At 38.6% G+C, this 17301-nt stretch overlaps 2 protein-coding genes across 2 annotated transcripts in view; one reads left to right on the top strand and one right to left on the bottom strand.

The window, feature by feature from the left end:
• The first annotated feature begins 407 nt into the window (after positions 1 to 407).
• On the top strand, positions 408 to 2848 carry ftr66 (finTRIM family, member 66). The gene has a single exon (XM_024281627.2). The coding sequence runs from the start codon at positions 478 to 480 to the stop codon at positions 2125 to 2127; it is 1650 nt and encodes a 549-aa protein (XP_024137395.2). The 5' UTR covers positions 408 to 477; the 3' UTR covers positions 2128 to 2848.
• Positions 2849 to 5607: 2759 nt separating this feature from the next.
• The window catches only part of ncstn (nicastrin), a 15190-nt gene continuing 3496 nt past the window's right edge, over positions 5608 to 17301 (bottom strand). Inside the window, exons 5-17 of the mRNA XM_024281494.2 lie at positions 16842 to 16987; positions 14812 to 14956; positions 14470 to 14582; positions 13089 to 13235; positions 12899 to 13003; positions 12586 to 12663; positions 11016 to 11185; positions 10824 to 10926; positions 10339 to 10437; positions 8388 to 8475; positions 8137 to 8303; positions 7234 to 7446; positions 5608 to 6745 (exon numbers count right to left, since the gene is read on the bottom strand). Of these exons, the coding sequence (XP_024137262.1) occupies positions 6623 to 6745; positions 7234 to 7446; positions 8137 to 8303; positions 8388 to 8475; positions 10339 to 10437; positions 10824 to 10926; positions 11016 to 11185; positions 12586 to 12663; positions 12899 to 13003; positions 13089 to 13235; positions 14470 to 14582; positions 14812 to 14956; positions 16842 to 16987 (1697 nt within the window). The 3' untranslated portion in view covers positions 5608 to 6622. The remainder of the gene's footprint in view (positions 6746 to 7233; positions 7447 to 8136; positions 8304 to 8387; positions 8476 to 10338; positions 10438 to 10823; positions 10927 to 11015; positions 11186 to 12585; positions 12664 to 12898; positions 13004 to 13088; positions 13236 to 14469; positions 14583 to 14811; positions 14957 to 16841; positions 16988 to 17301) is intronic.

Raw genomic sequence — 17301 nt, 5'->3', positions numbered from 1 at the left:
GAGGATTGATGTGAAGAAATTAAAGATTTATTTTACAGATTGATCACACAAAAGAACTGTAAAAAGCAATATAAATATATTAACATTAACTTTACATAAACTTAGCGTAAACGTTTTAAGTATAAACTTCTTTTGGTTATCCTACTTTTTTTTGTTCAAAATAGTTTAAATCACAGTAATACAATAATTAAAAAATGGAAACTCAAAACCAGCAACAGGGTACTTCTCAGATATAAAGAAAATACTATAAATATAACTATAAACTATACACTATAATTTGTTCTACGTAAAACATTGGAAAAGTTCCCTTAAAAACATCTCTTCCTGATCTGTGGTTTGTCCACATATATACTTCAGATCTGCTGAGTCATGATGGGCGTAACCAACATGAACAGTAGAGAAGCTGATTGGAGGATCAGAGTCCGCCTGGTTTCTGAGAAAGTGAAACTCACACAGCCTTCGTGTCTGAGAGGAGAAATGGCGCAGAAAGGAGTCGATCTAGATCAAGAAACCTTCAGCTGTTCCATCTGTCTGGATCTGCTGAAGGATCCGGTGACTATTCCCTGTGGACACAGCTACTGCATGAAGTGTATTCAAAGATTCTGGGATGAAGAGGAGAAAATCCACAGCTGTCCTCAATGTAGGAAGACCTTCACACCGAGACCTGTTCTGGTGAAAAACACCATGTTAGCAGCTTTAATGGAGCAGCTGAAGAAGACTGGACTCCAAGCTGCTCCTGCTGATCACTGCTATGCTGGACCTGAAGATGTGTCCTGTGATTTCTGCTCTGGAAGAAAAGTGAAAGCCATCAAGTCCTGTTTGAACTGTCTGGCCTCTTACTGTGAGAAACACCTTCAACCTCATTTGGATGCAGCTCCATTTAAGAAACACAAGCTGGAAGAACCCTCCAAGAACCTACAGGAGAAGATCTGCTCCATTCATGATGAGGTGATGAAGATGTTCTGTCGTACTGATCAGAAGTGTATCTGTTATCTCTGCTCTGTGGATGAACATAGAGGACACGACACAGTCTCAGCTGCAGCAGAAAGGACTGAGAGGCAGAGAGATCTGGAGGAGAGTCAACAACAAATCCAGCAGAGAATCCAGGACAGAGAGGAGGTGAAGCTGCTTCAACAGGAGGTGGAGGCCATCAATCACTCTGCTGATCAAACCGTGAAGGACAGTGAGGAGATCTTCACTCAGATGATCCGTCTCATCCAGAAAAGAAGCTGTGATGTGAAGCAGCAGATCAGATCCCAGCAGCAAACTGAAGTGAGTCGAGTCAAAGATCTTCAGGAGGAGCTGGAGCAGGAGATCACTGAGCTGAAGAGGAGAGACGCTGAGCTGAAGCAGCTCTCACTCACAGAGGATCACAGCCAGTTTCTGCTCAACTACGTCTCACTGCCACCACTCAGAGAGTCCACACACTCATCCAGCATCAACGTCCGTCCTCTGAGATACTTTGAGGAGGTGACAGCAGCTGTGTCAGAGCTCAGAGACAAACTGAAGGACATTCTGAGAGAGGAACGGACAAACATCTCAATGGCATTCACTCGTGTGGATGTTTTACTGTCGGAACCAAGACCAAAGAGCTTCTTGAAATATTCATGTCAAATCACACTGGATCAAAACACAGTACACAGCATACTGTTACTGTCAGAGGAGAACAGAAAGGTGACATTTTTGGAAAACCACAAATCTTATTCATATCACCTAGACAGATTTAGAGATTATGGTCTGGTTCTGAGCAGAGAGAGTCTGACTGGACGCTGTTACTGGGAGGTAGAGAGGAGAGGATCCTACGTTTGTGTAGCAGTTGCATACAAGAACATCAGCAGATCTGGAGATGAAAGTGGATTTGGTTTAAATGACAAATCCTGGGCATTGGATTGTTATCCAGACAGGTTCTTATTTCGCCACAACAGCATTGAAACCTCCATCTCAGCTCGTGTTTCCTCCAGAGTAGGTGTGTACCTGGATCACAGAGCAGGTGTTCTGTCCTTCTACAGCATCTCTGAAAGCATGACTCTCCTCCACAGAGTCCAGACCACATTCACTCAGCCGCTCCATGCTGGAGTGGGGTTGGATTATGCTAAAGACATTGCAGTGTTGTGTAAACTCAAATAGTTCATACGGTTCCTAAAAGAAGATACATTTTTGTTTTTTAGAGATTTTTCTGCTTTTGATAATTTTGAACTAAACTTAACTTTTAATATTCTGTGGTCAGAAATAAAGACAGGAATGACAAATCTCTAGAATGTTGATTTGAAACATTTTTAAAGAAGAATCTCAAAGTTTTTGTTGTAAAATCTGTGTTTTTGTTGTTTCTTTGAACTTTGGGATTTGACTGTTTGGATTCAAATTTCGCAAAATGTTTTGTGAACTCAGGGAAGCTGCAGCACAAATGGAATCAGTGGCATCACAAAGACGTTCTCTGTGTTTGTTCTACAAAGAAACTACAAGAGGAGAAACTGAAGATTGTGTTTTATAAAAAGAACATTTACAACTTTGTTTTCTATATTTTTGCTTCATTTGAAATTTTTGGATTAAAGATTTGTTTTCACTTTTAATTCTTTATAGAAAAGTTGTTTCTAATCTTTTGGCAATAAAATCACCCTGATTCCTTTGTCTTCATTCCAGAGTTTGTGTGAAATCCGATGAAGAAAAAGTAGGAATAATATGAAGGGATAAACTGAGGCAGATTTCCTGGAACTCCAGAAAGGACAGAGCTCATGTGAACGTCTCTGAAGGATCTGGTGAACCCAGATATCATTTTTCTGCTTTGTTTTTTAGGCTAATTTGGCATTCAGCTAACATTTTAGCTAGTTATCAGCTTCAGTGTTTTCATCTATCAGCTTCAGCGTTTTCAGTTATTAGCTTAAGTGTTTTCATCTATCAGCTTCAGCGTTTTCAGCTATCATCTTTGGTGTTTTCTGTTATCAGCTTCAGCGTTTTCAGTTATCAGCTTCAGTGTTTTCATCTATCAGCTACAGCGTTTTCAGTTATTAGCTTAAGTGTTTTCATCTATCATCTTCTGTGTTTTCATCTATCATCTTCGGTGTTTTCCGTTATTAGCTTCAGCGTTTTCAGTTATCAGCGTCAGTGTTTTCAGTTATCAGCTTCAGTGTTTTCAGTTATCAGCTTCAGTGTTTTCCGGTATCAGCTTCAGCATTTTCATCTATCAGCTTCAGGGTTTTCAGCTATCAGCTTCAGCGTTTTCAGCTATCAGCTATAGCGGTTTCAGCTAGCAACTTCAGCGTTTTCAGCTATCAGCTTCAGTGTTTTCAGGCATCAGCTTCAGTGTTTTCAGTTATCAGCTTCAGCATTTTCAGCTATCATCCTCAGAGGTTTTCAGCCATCAGCTTCAGTGTTTTCAGCTATCAGCTTCAGCGTTTTCATCTATCTACCCTAGTGTTTTCAGTTATCAGCTTCAGCGTTTTCAGTTATAGATTTCAGTGTTTTCAGTTATCAACTACAGCGTTTTCAGCCCTCAGCATCAGCATTTTTCAGGTATCAGCTTCAGCGTTTTCAGCTATCAGCTTCAGTATGTTCTCTTTAAGCTTCGGCATTTTCAGTTATAGACCAGCGTTTTCAGCTATCAACTATAGCATTATCATTTATCAGCTTCAGCATTTTCAGCCATCAGTTTGAGTGTTTTTATCTCTCAGCTTCAGTGTTATCATCTATCAGCTTCAGTGTTTTCAGCCATTAGCTTTAGGGTTTTTAGTTATCAGCTTGAGCTTTTTCAGCTATCAGCTTCAGCGTTTTCAGCTATCACCCTCATCATTTTCAGTTATAGACTTCAGCATTTTCAGCTATCAACTATAGCATTTTAAGCCCTCAGCTTCAGCATTTTTAGTCATCAGCTTCAGCGTTTTTAACAATCAGCTTCAGTATGTTCTCTTTAAGCTTCATCATTTTCAGTTATAGACTTCAGCATTTTCAGCTATCAATCATAGCATTATCATTTATCAGCTTCAGTGTTTTCATCTATCAGCTACAGCGTTTTTATCTATCAACTTCAGCGTGTTCAGCTATCAGCTTCAGCGTGTTCAGCTATCAGCTTCAGCGTTTTCAGCTATCAGCTTCAGTCTTTTCATCTTTCAGCTACAGTGTATTGTATTATTAAGATTGTATTATTCATTTGCTGAAAATGTCTATTAAAAATTAATAATCAGTTATACATTTATTTATATTTATTTAGGGTTGACTGTTGCAACTGCCCCCATTCAGGTGTGTTACAATTGCCCCTAAGTTCATTGTTTAGGAGGAAGTTCATAATATGGTTAAAAGCTAACACATTAAAACACCCATCTTGACTGAAATAAAGCAAAACTTTCCCATGATTAACATGATACATGTTTGATAAGTTTAACTGTAAAGCCATCTGTGTAATTACAAAAAAGTTTTAAATAAAAAAAAATGCTTTCTTACCTCAAAATAACAGTTTAACCTGTAAATTTAGCTGTGTTGGCTGGCAGACAATTATCTTTGATGTTTTGACTAGGGACTAAACTGAGCATGTGCAGTGCGAATCAGATGTCTCTTACTTGTTACTGATTAGAGAAATTGCAAGTGTTCCAACTGTCCCTGCTCTCCCCTACAAAAAGGAGTTATGGCACCTGAAGAAAAATGTTCTGCATGGTCGAGTCACCAGAAGAAAGACTTTTTTGTGCAAATGCAACAATATAGATTTTTAAAGCTGCCACAATAAGTGAATTTCTTCCTGTTACATTTGAACTTTTTTCGGACAATGTTTGGTTGGCTTCATCAATCCAGTCCACTTCCCTTGTGTCTGATTGCCGTTGCCACCAGGAATTACAATGGAAAAGCGACTGACTTTGACTATCGGCTCCTCACTCAGTTGTCTGCTGGGACGCGAGCAGCACTGGTCGGGACAAGAAGAAACTCAAGTCAGGAGGGCCAGCTCTGTCCTGGGCTGTTTGCTGGACTCTGTAGAGGAGGTGGGTGAGACGAGGACATTGAACCAGCTCTGATCCATCATGGACAACAACTCTCACCCACTGCAGCCGACTGTGAAAGGACTGAGAAGTTCCTTCAACAACAGACCGAGACACCCCACAGTGTAGGAACAAGCATTACCACAGGTCTTTCATTACCTCTGCAGTCAGATGGTACACTTCTCTATATGAAGAGGCCATCAAAATGTGCAGTTATTTAGTTCTCTTTTATATTTCAGATACACCAGATAATGTATTTAAATAAGAGCAAAATGGTAGTCATGTAGAGCATATTATATAAATAAAAATAGTTTGTGAAGAAACTTATTTTTCCTACCCTGTTTATGAAACTCTACAGCCTGTATTAACAATCTAAGGTCTTTCTTGTCGAAGTGTCTTGAACAAGAATCAAGTAACAAAAACAAGTATTTTATGATCCTTCAGATTCCTGTTTGAGTGAACACAGAGCTTTCAAACATTGAAGACATAAAACTCAGAATGAAATCTAAACAAAATCCAAGCTGAAAAGAAATGAACCCAAATCCTCTCAGAAAGACACGAGTCATGAGTTAATGTTCACTTATCAGTTCATGATTTCATCCACTATTAAACACATAAAAATGCTTCAAATAACTGTGAGAGGACGCCCTGGGAAAAAAAGCATCGTTTATTTTTGCATAAAGGCATCATTACTGGTATTTGATTCCAGTCATCGAATGAACTCATCAGTGGAATTCAAACCTCATGTGTTGTCACCATTTCAAAGAAGCTGTACATACACTGTTAGAAGAACCAGAGAGAGTACACAACCAAAGTACCAGAACTCTGTCAGTGTCTACGCCCAGCATTTCTCTCCAAACATCAGATTTCCCAGAATGCCTGTGATTATTGGGATCGGTTTTGGTCAGATTAACTTGCGAGTTCCTCTGCTTGACGAAAAGATCAGGAAAATAAAACTGCAGTGGGTTGAAAATGCATAAATATGCAGGAAACACTGAGACCAAACATGAATTTCAGGATATTTTCTCAGGACTCAGAGTTGTACTTGACTGCACATTTCTTAGTTTCAAAATCTGAAATGTACACTTCATTATTTGTTCAGAGTCAAAGTGGTCTCCTGTCATTAGATTGGATGGATAAGTGAACTACTCTGACAAAGAAGACAGCTACAGTATTGCACATATCATTGCAATCCCCATACAAACTCAGACACACTCACCATCAGAACTGTTCGTACACTCAGAATCACTGCTAACTCACACAAACGCGCAAAACAACGCAAATCAATGTGTAGTGCCCGTCCATGACAATAAAACCAAACATTTGTTTACAATAAAAAGGGAAAACAATAACCTAAAAACAAAAGAAATATAAACATCTTCTGCACTGACGGAGCGTGCTGGTGACCGCCCAGTGAGTTCCACCCGGCTGAGTCCACGTCCATCCAGGCCGTTCCAGTCCAGACAGATGGAGACATCTCGCCTCACGTGAGTGAGTCCATGAACACGGATGGGGTTGTAGTCTTAAAGACTCTCTGCTGCAGAGTCTAACCTGTTGGTGTACCTGCTGCCGGCTTTTCAAAGAAGCCGTCCGCGTGTGGTTGGGGTAGAAGTAGCAGTGACAGTCGTAGTGGTCGCAGGCCTGCAGAGCCTCAGAGGGGATCAGTAGGTGGCGTTGGTGGGCTCCCTCCCTGAGCTGAAGAGTATGTCTGCCTTTGAGCTGACGATGTATGTGAGGAGCAGAGACATCAGCAGCACGCCCACACCCACTCCAAGAGTCAGCATCTGCAGGGGGAACAGAAACAGGTCTGAGGAACCAAGGCTCTGAGAGTTGAGATGTTCCTGGAGAACCTTGATCCACCGGTCTGATCAGATGTCGTTCTCAGCTCCACCTTTGAGATTCTTTGGAAAACTAACATTACCGGTGCAACACAAGTGATATCATTTCTATCCAGAGGATTTTTATTGGAGTGGGTCTTTAAAGGACCACAAGTCCAGTATTATGGGATGAAAACAAGAGATCTGCTTGGGATTGAAGATTTACGTATTCGGTTTAGGTGACATGGCAGGAAGAGATTGACTGATAAGGTCTACAGCCAATCAGGATGCAGAACACAGTGCTGTAAAAAAAAAACTCACAAAATTTCCCTGAAAAGAATCTACGGTGAACTGCACTGCAGCGAGGGAACACTGAACCCCAAAACAACAGTCTGGACAGTAAAGCTGTATTGATCCCAATCAAAACATCCAGGAGTTCAAAAGTGATGTTTTACCTCCAGGTCATGACTGGCCACCAAGAATATGCGTCCTTTGATGGCACTCCATCTGGACTCTGCCCACGTGGAGTAGTTTTTGGAGGTGTACTCGCTCAGTTCGAAGGCAGGAGACAACGCTTTGGACTGACGCACCAGGGAGCGAACACAGAAACTGTCCCGCTCCGTACTGTTGGGACGGACCGGGCCTTGAACCCATAGATAGGAATAGATCTGACAACAGAGGAACAGAAAGTTAGGAGAAGAAAAGGGACAAAAATAAACTTTGCCTCATGATAAAGTCATTTTTCCAACAAACTGAAAACCCTAATCTAAAGGAAGGAAATAAATGACTCGCCCTTTTCTAATATGATCTCACATATAAAGTCAACACAGTGCCCTTCAGTGTGGACCATGACCGTCTGCCTCAGGAGGAGGTGGAGGGGAAAAATCCTCAACCTCCACACAAAAAGATCGTTTTTTTTCAGAAAAACTGTCTTATTTTTTTTTTGTCTTGGAAGAAAAATAATCATTTCAAAAAAGTTTTTTTTTTTTTTAAAAGAGTTCTTGATAAGACAAATTTTCTCAACAGATTTTTTTTGCTTATTTAAAGAAAATGTGTCAGATTTTGTACTTATTCCTAGGGGGCCCGTGTTTAGAGTGTTTCTGAAAGGTGCATTCCAAACGTCAGCTAGGTAAATGCCAAATTAGCCCAAAAAATTGAAAATAAGCCTAAATTAGCAAAAACAGCTAGCATGTTGCTGAAATATTAAACACCAAAATAGTCCAAAAAGCTAGCAGAATGCCATTCTAACTTTTAAATTTACTCCACTCTGACTCCATATAATATAAAGTAACGACTAGTCAACTATTTTAATAGTCGACTAGTTAAATAATTGTGCCAGCTCTAAATTGTAGTCTTACATCCTTGTTCATGTTCTCGTCCTTATCCATTTTTTTGTCCTGACAGTTGCCTTCGGTGATGTTGGCGATGCTGCCGGTCAGGTTAGCAAGGATGCACTGGACCATAAGAGCCGGTTCGCTGAAGTATTGACCCGTCACACCAATGTAGAAGTTTGTAGGCCTGTTCCCTGAGGAACATGAGACAGATCACCATCAGTACGTTGTTTTTACTTTTCTTTCTGAAGTATTTATTTCATAAAGCATCAACTCACTCAGTACGCCCGTCCAATCAGACTTCACTAGTTGATCAAACCAGGAATTATTCACCCGAACAAGAAAAGTGTACAGCATCTTGCTAACCTGAAACAAAAATCAGGAAAAGTTCATTTAAGATTGAAACTGCAAGAAAATCCATGTAATTAGAAAAAGTATCCGAGTGGAGAAAAACTCTGTCTTTGGATTGCTATGGCAACAAAAACAAGAAGTTAGAAAATAGAAATAAGCACAACACGAGACAAAATGACTAAAATGCTGTGAATATAGTCAAAATAAAACTTTTTAAAAACATAAATCTGTGAAAACAAGTAGCCAATCAAGTTAATATTTTATTACTTCCTATTCAAAAATATTTGTAAAAAAATCATTCTGCTAATATTTGGAAATAGCAATGTCTTCATTTTTTCATAGTATCATAATATTTAATTATGTAAATTATAATCTAAAACTATAACATTTCTAGCTACCCTCAGGGTGTTAATGAATTCATTTTGATTTGAAACTAATACAGGTTTTTAAATAACATTTGCTGACTAACAGATTGCTTAATTCCACAAAGGAGGATCAAATTTAAACATATTCCCCTTTTTAAGGGTTGTTATCATTAACACATTACTGCATACGATTAATCCAAAGAACTTAACGCGTTAATAGTTAAAGCAAAATAATCACGCCTCCACCTTCCATTTTGCGAGGCTTCGTCGGGGTTTTCCCACTTATACCATGGTCATTTAGTCCAAACCGTAATATTGAATATTTGGGCAATGTGACCGAAACTGCCTTTTAAAGTGCGCATTCACACCCAGCAGCCAATCAAAATCAAGTATTCGTCCGGACCATATGACTGTATATCTTGGAGTTTTCTTGGAGTAATACTCCAGATATTAAAGTCTTTAGAGTTGTGCTTTTCTTACTGTTGATGTGTTTTTGTGCTAACAAATTACACTTCTGGGTAGGGCTGCCACGATTAGTCAACTAATCGATGACTAACTGACTATTAAAATACTCGACGACTAAATTAATAGTCGATCAGTCGTTTCTTTTTATTCTATGGAGTCGGAGTGTAGTAAAGTTGAAAGTTATAATGGGGTTATGCTAGTTTTTTGGGACTATTTTGGCATTTATTAAGGTTTTTTTAAGCTATTTTGGAGTTTAGCTAATATTTCAGCTACATGCTAGCTATGTTGGCTAATTTAGTTTTTTTTTCAGTTTTTAGGCTATGTTGGACATTAGCTAATATTTCAGCTACATGCTAGATATTTTGGCAAATTTTGGATTTTTTTTTAAGGTTTTTAGGCTATTTCGGAATCTAGCTAATTTTTCGGCTAGCTATTTTGGCTAATTTAGGCTTTTTTCAGTTTATTAGGCTAATTTTGCATTTAAATAATATTTTAGCTGGCAATCAGTTTCAGCGTTTTTAACTATCAACTCCAGCATTTTTTTTAGCTATCAGCACTAGCATCTTCAGCAGCCAAATTCAGCTTACAGAATTCACACTAACATTATCGCAGGTAATGCTAAATATCTAGATTTTAGTTAGTTTAAAGCTAATGACGGTTATGATGTGTGCTTTACATCCAGTTTGTGCATAATCCAATCAGTCAACTAATCTGAAAAAATAACTAAAAAATAATTATATGATAAATAAATGAGTCAACTATCAGAGTAATCATTTGTGGCGGCCCTACTTCTGGGATATCTGAGTTAACACTTGATAAAACTCCATACAATAAAAAGGAAGGAAAACATTTATTTTCTGGCCTGTTTTTGCTTATATTGTAATATAAAATGTACCTAAGTAAAACATTGGGATTAATCGTGATTAATCACAGTCCAAAAGTGTCATTAATCTAATTATTTTTTTAATTGATTGACAGCACTAGTTTTATTTTTTTATCGGTTAAATTGAATTAATCTGTAAAAAAGAACTTGTCAAATCCATCTTACCAGCTCGCTGTCGGCCTGAATTCTGCTCATCTGCGCCAGCTCACCTCCTGCCTGTAGATACAGACCACGAGCCACGGTCGTCGCAACCTCCGTCAAAGCCTTCAAGATAAAAGCAGAATTTTGCTTTAAGTTTAGATCTGCAGCTCAACAACTTTTTAATCAGTTAAGAATAAAATTATTCAGCAGGACTAAAATGATGGACGTATCCATAGGTGGCTGTGGCTTAGATGGTTGAGCACCAATAACAGAGGGGTCGGTGGTTGGAACTCCGCTCCCCACGTCAACGGTCGTTGGGCAAAACACAGTGTGGCTCCATTGGTGTGTATAAATGACCCGGTGATGGCAGCCACGCCTCTGTCAGTCTGCCCCAGGACAGCTGTGGCTACATCAGTAGGTTACCATCACCACGTATGAATGAAGAGTGATTGAATAATGGATACACATTATAAGTGCTTTAAGAAAAATCCAATCCAGGGAGGGGCCACCTTTGCAGAATCCGTCACGAGCTCCAGCTGCTCCTCTGGAGTCAGGTTCGGGGGGTAATTGAGCTTGAGATATTCGGCGTTGTCAAACATACTTTGGTAGTACCTGCACACAAAACAGAGATAGTTGGATAAACATCTTTAACAACACAGCTATGTTGTGTGTGATCATTTGAAACAATAAAACAAAGTTACTTGTTTGTGAAGCTTGTTTGGTGATTCTCAATGACCACTCCAGGGATTGGTCGCTCTAGCAGGAACCGCTGGAAGGATGAGGGGGGCAGCGGCTGGGTGACGTTCGGCTCCCCCAGGGAGAGGTTCAAACCCGCGGCAGCTGCCTGTAAGTTACTGACTAGCGTCTGTACCTGTAAGACAGAAGATTAAAACCAAACGTGAAGAAACACAAATGCACATATCTCAGTTCTGATGGTTTGAGTCTTTTCTCTACTATTTAAGAGTGTTTTTTCTTTGAACTTAAACTTGAAAAGTGATCAGTGAAGACATGAACATGTGATCTGAACTCTAAAATTTAAGAAAATTAAAAGTTCAAATCATGACGTCATCCTTGAATCGGCCTCAGCAGCGTGTTAGTGTTTCACCCACATAAACAAACAACATGCGAACTTTTGTAAAGATGAATGTGTATATTAAATGAAAGCGTTTTGCCAATTCCTGCTAGCTCTGCGGAGAAAGTGAGTGTGTGTGTTAGCCTGGGGCCGGTGCTGGTAGTGCAGGCTCTTCTTGGAAGGGGCTGTTCCCCCACATTCACACGTCTGAACATGATGACCTGATCGTTCTCGTGGGTTGGGAGGGGCTGGTGCTCAGAGAACAGGTTTTTAGAGGAATGCTCAAAGATGCATGAATGGATCAAAATACCACTTTGAGGGTGTTTTTCGTGAGAAATTGACATTATAATACACTTAAGAGCTTAAAAAAAGTGGATTTTGCATGGCATAGGCCCTTTATTTGGACTGTTTTGATAAAAGCCTTCTGCTCCTCCCTTCCCATTTAAGCTCATGTTATAGATGTGCATTCAGAATGACAGTACGAGTAATACAGTATTATTTAAGAGCATCTAAGCGTGGAGTTTAAAGGGTAACCAAACCCTAAATCACCTTTTTTTTCTGTTGACCTCTATAAATTGGGCTTTAAAGGTGATGTTTGTTGGTCATTGCCAATTTTTTGATAAATTAAAATAAAGTTGTTTGATTCTTGAAAATATAGTCAAAAACTGTCTGTGGGCTGCCCCCTACAGGTTGAATTGAAGTATTACAGTTGATGTCAGTTTCAAAAGTCTGACATCATGATCTGCAGCTCCAGTAATGATAACAGTCCAGCCACTAAGCCCCACCCCCTGACTGGGTTTCCACATTTCGGCTGTGAGTGGAGTCGGCCTCCAACTTCCCCGTTTGGTTACCCTTTAAGTCACTGTTAGCTCCATTTTGTGCAGGATCCTTATTCCACCAATAATGCTTTGCTAACGCAACATTTCTACACCAGCTGATATCTTAATAGGAGGCCATTTGAAAACTGAGCTAACATTGCAAAACATTTTCAGAAATGAATCATAAAAGCATTGAAGCAGAAAATAAAAGGAAATAAAGGGGTGATCACGATCTCTTTATTTAAATAAAAATAGAATTTTCAAATAAAGGCACAAATAACATTCCAATCAACCTCATTTCCTCTTTTACAACAAAGCTAACTGCATTTCTGCTTTTAGAGGTTTGTGAAACATGCAGCTATGAAGAAAGTAGAGACTAACCTCAACATTGACGCTGCTGTTCCTCTTAGAAACAGGATCAGAGTGAAGCCAGAGTCTGGAGTCAGGACCCAGAGCAACCTTGGATGAAAAAAGTGCAGAAACTCTCACAAAAAACAAGAAAATAAACTGAATGAATGTATTCATGAAAGACAAACTGCAATCATTTTTCAAGTGCACAAATTTAATTTAACATTATTTTTAAATCAGGGATTAAAACTTAATAGAAATGTTTAAAGCTAAATATGTAGTATTTGTTGGTGTCACAGTAAGAATAATGAATTCTCTGAATGAGAAGGTCAGGTCTGTGACTCACCTGTCCAACCTCCAAGATAGAATGAATGTTGTCCAGATCCACAGTGAAATCATTCTTCGCCATATCATACACCATTCTTGAACTACCAATGTAGTCAAAGGTTTCCTGAGTTACAAAGACAAGTCGTTTACCAAAACATCAAAATTGAAGACTTTTCCGTTATTATTGAGAGTTTAAAAATCGAACCGACCCCATTAAAGAAAGTGTAGAGGATGGTGCGGTTCAGCTCGGCCGTGGCGTTGTGAAGGGCACTAGCAGCTGCCAACAGCGCAACCAAGCCTGTGGCTGCGCTATCGGCGCCAGGAGCAACGTCGAAGAAAAAAGATCTGCTGTCCAGCTGCAGGTAGAACAGGAGAGGGGAAGCAAGAGTTCACAAGTAATCCCAGATCAGAGATTGTTTTAATAAGTAGAGTGGATTTGGGATTTAGTGGTCATTTGAAGTACTGGTTTAAGGATTGCTTCAGTTTAAGAAATGGAACCTTTACAGTAAAAACAAAACATACTCAGAAATCAGATTAAAGAGTAAAAAGTAAAAAAGTAAGTGTGAGTGAGTAAAAAAATGATGCCCATGCTACAAAACTTGACATACAGATTTTCAAGTTTTCCTGTTTGTGTATTTTAACGTGTTTGGATTCAGAGGCAATGACTCATTTGCTCCCTGAATGGAGGAAATGAAAGCGTTCGGTGTCACATGACACACGCCACACAGCAGGACCTCCACTTCAACATGACTCTTAGTCATATGACTGCAGAAAATCCTGATGGGAATGTCCGCTTCAAGAATGTCTAGTGTGAAGCACTAACCCAGAGGTGTCAAACTCAATCGCACAAAGGGCCAAAATCAAGAACACACCTTAGGTCGCGGGACGAACAGGATAAACATTTATTGAACACGCTAAAAATAAATATTAAAAACTTAAAAAAAATGTAACTTTTTTTGCATAATTATGAACTAGATATAAAACATTTGGCATGTAAGCTGAATTTGGTCGCTGAAGATGTTAATGCTAATAGTGGAAGATGCTGAAATTCATAACTAAAAACGCTGAAGCTGATAGCTGAAATTGCAAAGGTGATAGCTGAAATCACTGAAGCTGATAGCCAGCTAAAATATTAACTAAATGCAACATTAGCCTAAAAAACAACAACAACAAAAACTTAGGCTAAATTAGCCAAAACAGCTAGCATGTAGCTGAAATATTAGCTTAACTCCAAAATAGCCTAAAAATCTTAGTAAATGCCAAAATAGTTCAAAAAGCTAACAGAAAACCAATTTTTAAAACTTTAAAAACATAACTTTTTTACATAATTATGAATAATAAAAAGGCAGAAATATTATTCTAGAATAAATCAACTCAAACCTTAAATAACTCTCAAAAATTTTAATAATATATATTTTGTCAAAATTACACAAGTTAGATATGAGCACAAAATAACATCAGGCCATTATTAACAATAACATAAATTGATTTGGATTGCCGGATAGAATTACCCAGAGGGCCGGATTCGGCCCGCAGGCCTCGACTTTGACACATGTGCACTAACCCGATGAAATGTCGATGAGAACTCACCTTTGTTGCTGCGATGACCACACTCACCCCATCCTTATGGCCCTTGGTTGAGCTGTTCAGAGGTTTTGTAGAAGCCCAAATATTGGCATCCCCCAGTGGGTCACACACACCGTCTAGAGTTAAAATCGAACAGAAAGGTGAAGGCGCGCCAAGGGTATCAACTAAACCTGAACCAATCATTGTTTGAGTCCCTACTCATGACTGATTACCTGGTACAGGTGTGTCCAGCCAATAAGAACATGCCAGAGCAGGGTATGTTGGAAAATATGCAGGAAGGTGGCTCATGAGGACCAGGGTTCCCAACCCCTGAACTAAAGTGAGACAGAAGTGCTTTGCAAGTACCTGGTGCGAGGCTGAAGGTGGGGGCGTTTCTCCTCATGCAGGTGGCCGTGTCCGTGACAGCTGCCATGTGGGACATGAGCTGCATGGCACACAAAGGGTACTGAGGAGTACTGCCATTCACTGCACGGTTATGTTCCATGTAACACTGTGGAGAGGGAAAAACACTCGCTCACAAAAGTGTGGAGTTGTGTTTATGGCAACGTTTCTGAGGGTGTTTTTTTAAAATAGCTAAAAGCTTTCTTTTGTTAACACGATAATTCCAGTAGATTTTGAAGGAGAAAAGCGCTTTTCTCTTTCAAAATCTACTGGAATTATCCTGTTAATGGTTGAAAAGTTATAGTTTGTTAAAGATTTTGTGTTAAAGCGTCATGAGAGTGATTTTATAGTTTCCTTTAATCTGTTTGGGAGAATTTGATCGCTTTAAAGATTGAGATAAACCAGAAAAGAAATAGAGAAGAGAATCTAAAAAGGAAGAAATGAAACTCCAAAGAGGAATTGAACTATTTAGACTTTGTTGTGTGTGTGTTTTTTTTTTAAGTAAACTTTTGCTTCATTATGTGGATAAAAACAAGCATTAAGAGGTAAACTTTCCCTAAAAAATTATTCTTTTTTAAACTTCGAAAGACGATCACCTTTCTCAAAAAGGAGCGAGAGCAGAGCGCAGTTCACACCATGACAACGTAGGCACCACATATCAAACAGTTTGCTTTTGTATGAAAAAAAAAAACTGAAATTAAAAAATAGGCCTATGACAGGATTAAAGTTTTTAACAATTTATTTAATATTTATATTTTTCTTAAATGACCATGGTATGCACAGGATAAAATGCAACTCCAAGTAACCAGCCTGCCACGATTAGTTGACTAATCGACGACTAATCGACTAATTTAATAGTCGATTAGTCGTTACTTTATATTATATGGAGTCAGAATTTAGTAAAGTTGAAAGTTATAATGATATTCTGCTAGCTGAAGGACTATTTTGGCATTTATTAAGTTTTTTTGGCTATTTTTTGAGTTTTAATTTTAGCTACATGCTATCTGTTTTTGCTAACAGGCTTTTTTTAAAGGTTTTTTAGGCTGTTTAGCTAATATTTCAGCTACATGTTAGCTGTTTGGCTAATTCAGGCTTTTTTCGTTTTTTAGGCTATTTTGGAATTTTGCTAATTTTTCAGCTACATGCTAGCTTTTTTATCTATCTTGGGCTTTTTTTTTTTAGCTTTTAGGCTATTTTGGAATTTAGCTAATATTTCAGCTGCATGCTAGCTGCTTTGGCTAATTCAGGCTTTTTTTTTTTTGCTTTTTAGGCTATTTTGTGTTCAGCTACATGCTAGCTGTTTTGGCTAACTTAAGCTTTTTGTTGTTGTTTGTTTAAAGGCCATTATGGAATTTAGCTAATATTTCAGCCACATGCTAGGTGTTTTGGCTAACCTAGGCTAATTCAGGCTAATTTGGCCTTTAACTAATATTTTAGCTGGCTAGCAGCACGTTCAGCTATCGTCACCAGCATCTTTTGCAATCAAATTTAGCTTACATTCTATCTACAATAAAGCTAGTGTGAATACATCTAGTTTTAGTTAGTATAAAGCTAATGATGGTTAAGATGTGTTTTTTACATCCACTATGTGTATGACGCGATTAGTCAAATAATCGTAAAAAATAATTGGTGATTAGTCGACTATTAAAATAATCGTTTGTGGCAGCCCTGATCCGATGCAATAATGAGATTAACACAATTTTAAAAAATGCACTAAATTGTCTGTAATAAATGAATCCTGATTAATGCGATAAAGTGACTGCCTTAGTAAAAATTCCTCAGATTCATGAGGATACAAAATGAACACACTTTGTAGCAGGAGCTTCTTTTGTCACACAGAAGGCAGGAACGAAAAGCAGGTAAAATCTGTCACTTTGAACAAGATCAGAAACTAAATAATACTCTGCTCTTTAATGGTTTGATTCGTTATCTTCCAAAGGTGGTTGCAGATTTTTGTCCCAAAAAACATCAAAATAACATAAATCTATCTTTACCCGTCGAATGACCTCAGTGTCATTGTCGTCTTTCACGGAGAAGATGGGAAAGTCAAACTCCTCGTAGGAAATCCCGGTCCCCAGAGGGTTCCACATCGTCACGTTACAGTGGGCGTAGGAGGGGCCGTAAGTCTCAGAGTAAACACCTGAGGAGAACAAATGGAGAAGTTACAGCACTCCCAGGCTCTCATTAAACACAAACAATAGTCGAATTAATCAAATGAAGCGAGTAATTATGATCTTTAAATAGTACATATTCTTTGACTGAGTAAATAAAAATAATAATTTTTCATTAAATTTAAGTTTAAATTAACTGTCAGCTAATAAAGAATCCAACACTATAAACCAGTCTGTGTTTTTACTGTAGAATTTGCTTAGAAAAACTGACAAAAGACTAAAGACATGCTGAAGGCTTTTTGTTTTGTTTGTTTTTTTTGTTCCACATTCACTTATTTTGGGA

The sequence above is a fragment of the Oryzias melastigma genome, linkage group LG17 (assembly GCF_002922805.2).
Source record: "Oryzias melastigma strain HK-1 linkage group LG17, ASM292280v2, whole genome shotgun sequence".
Classification (NCBI taxonomy): Eukaryota; Metazoa; Chordata; class Actinopteri; order Beloniformes; family Adrianichthyidae; genus Oryzias; species Oryzias melastigma.
This window is presented reverse-complemented; position numbering and strand designations above follow the sequence as displayed.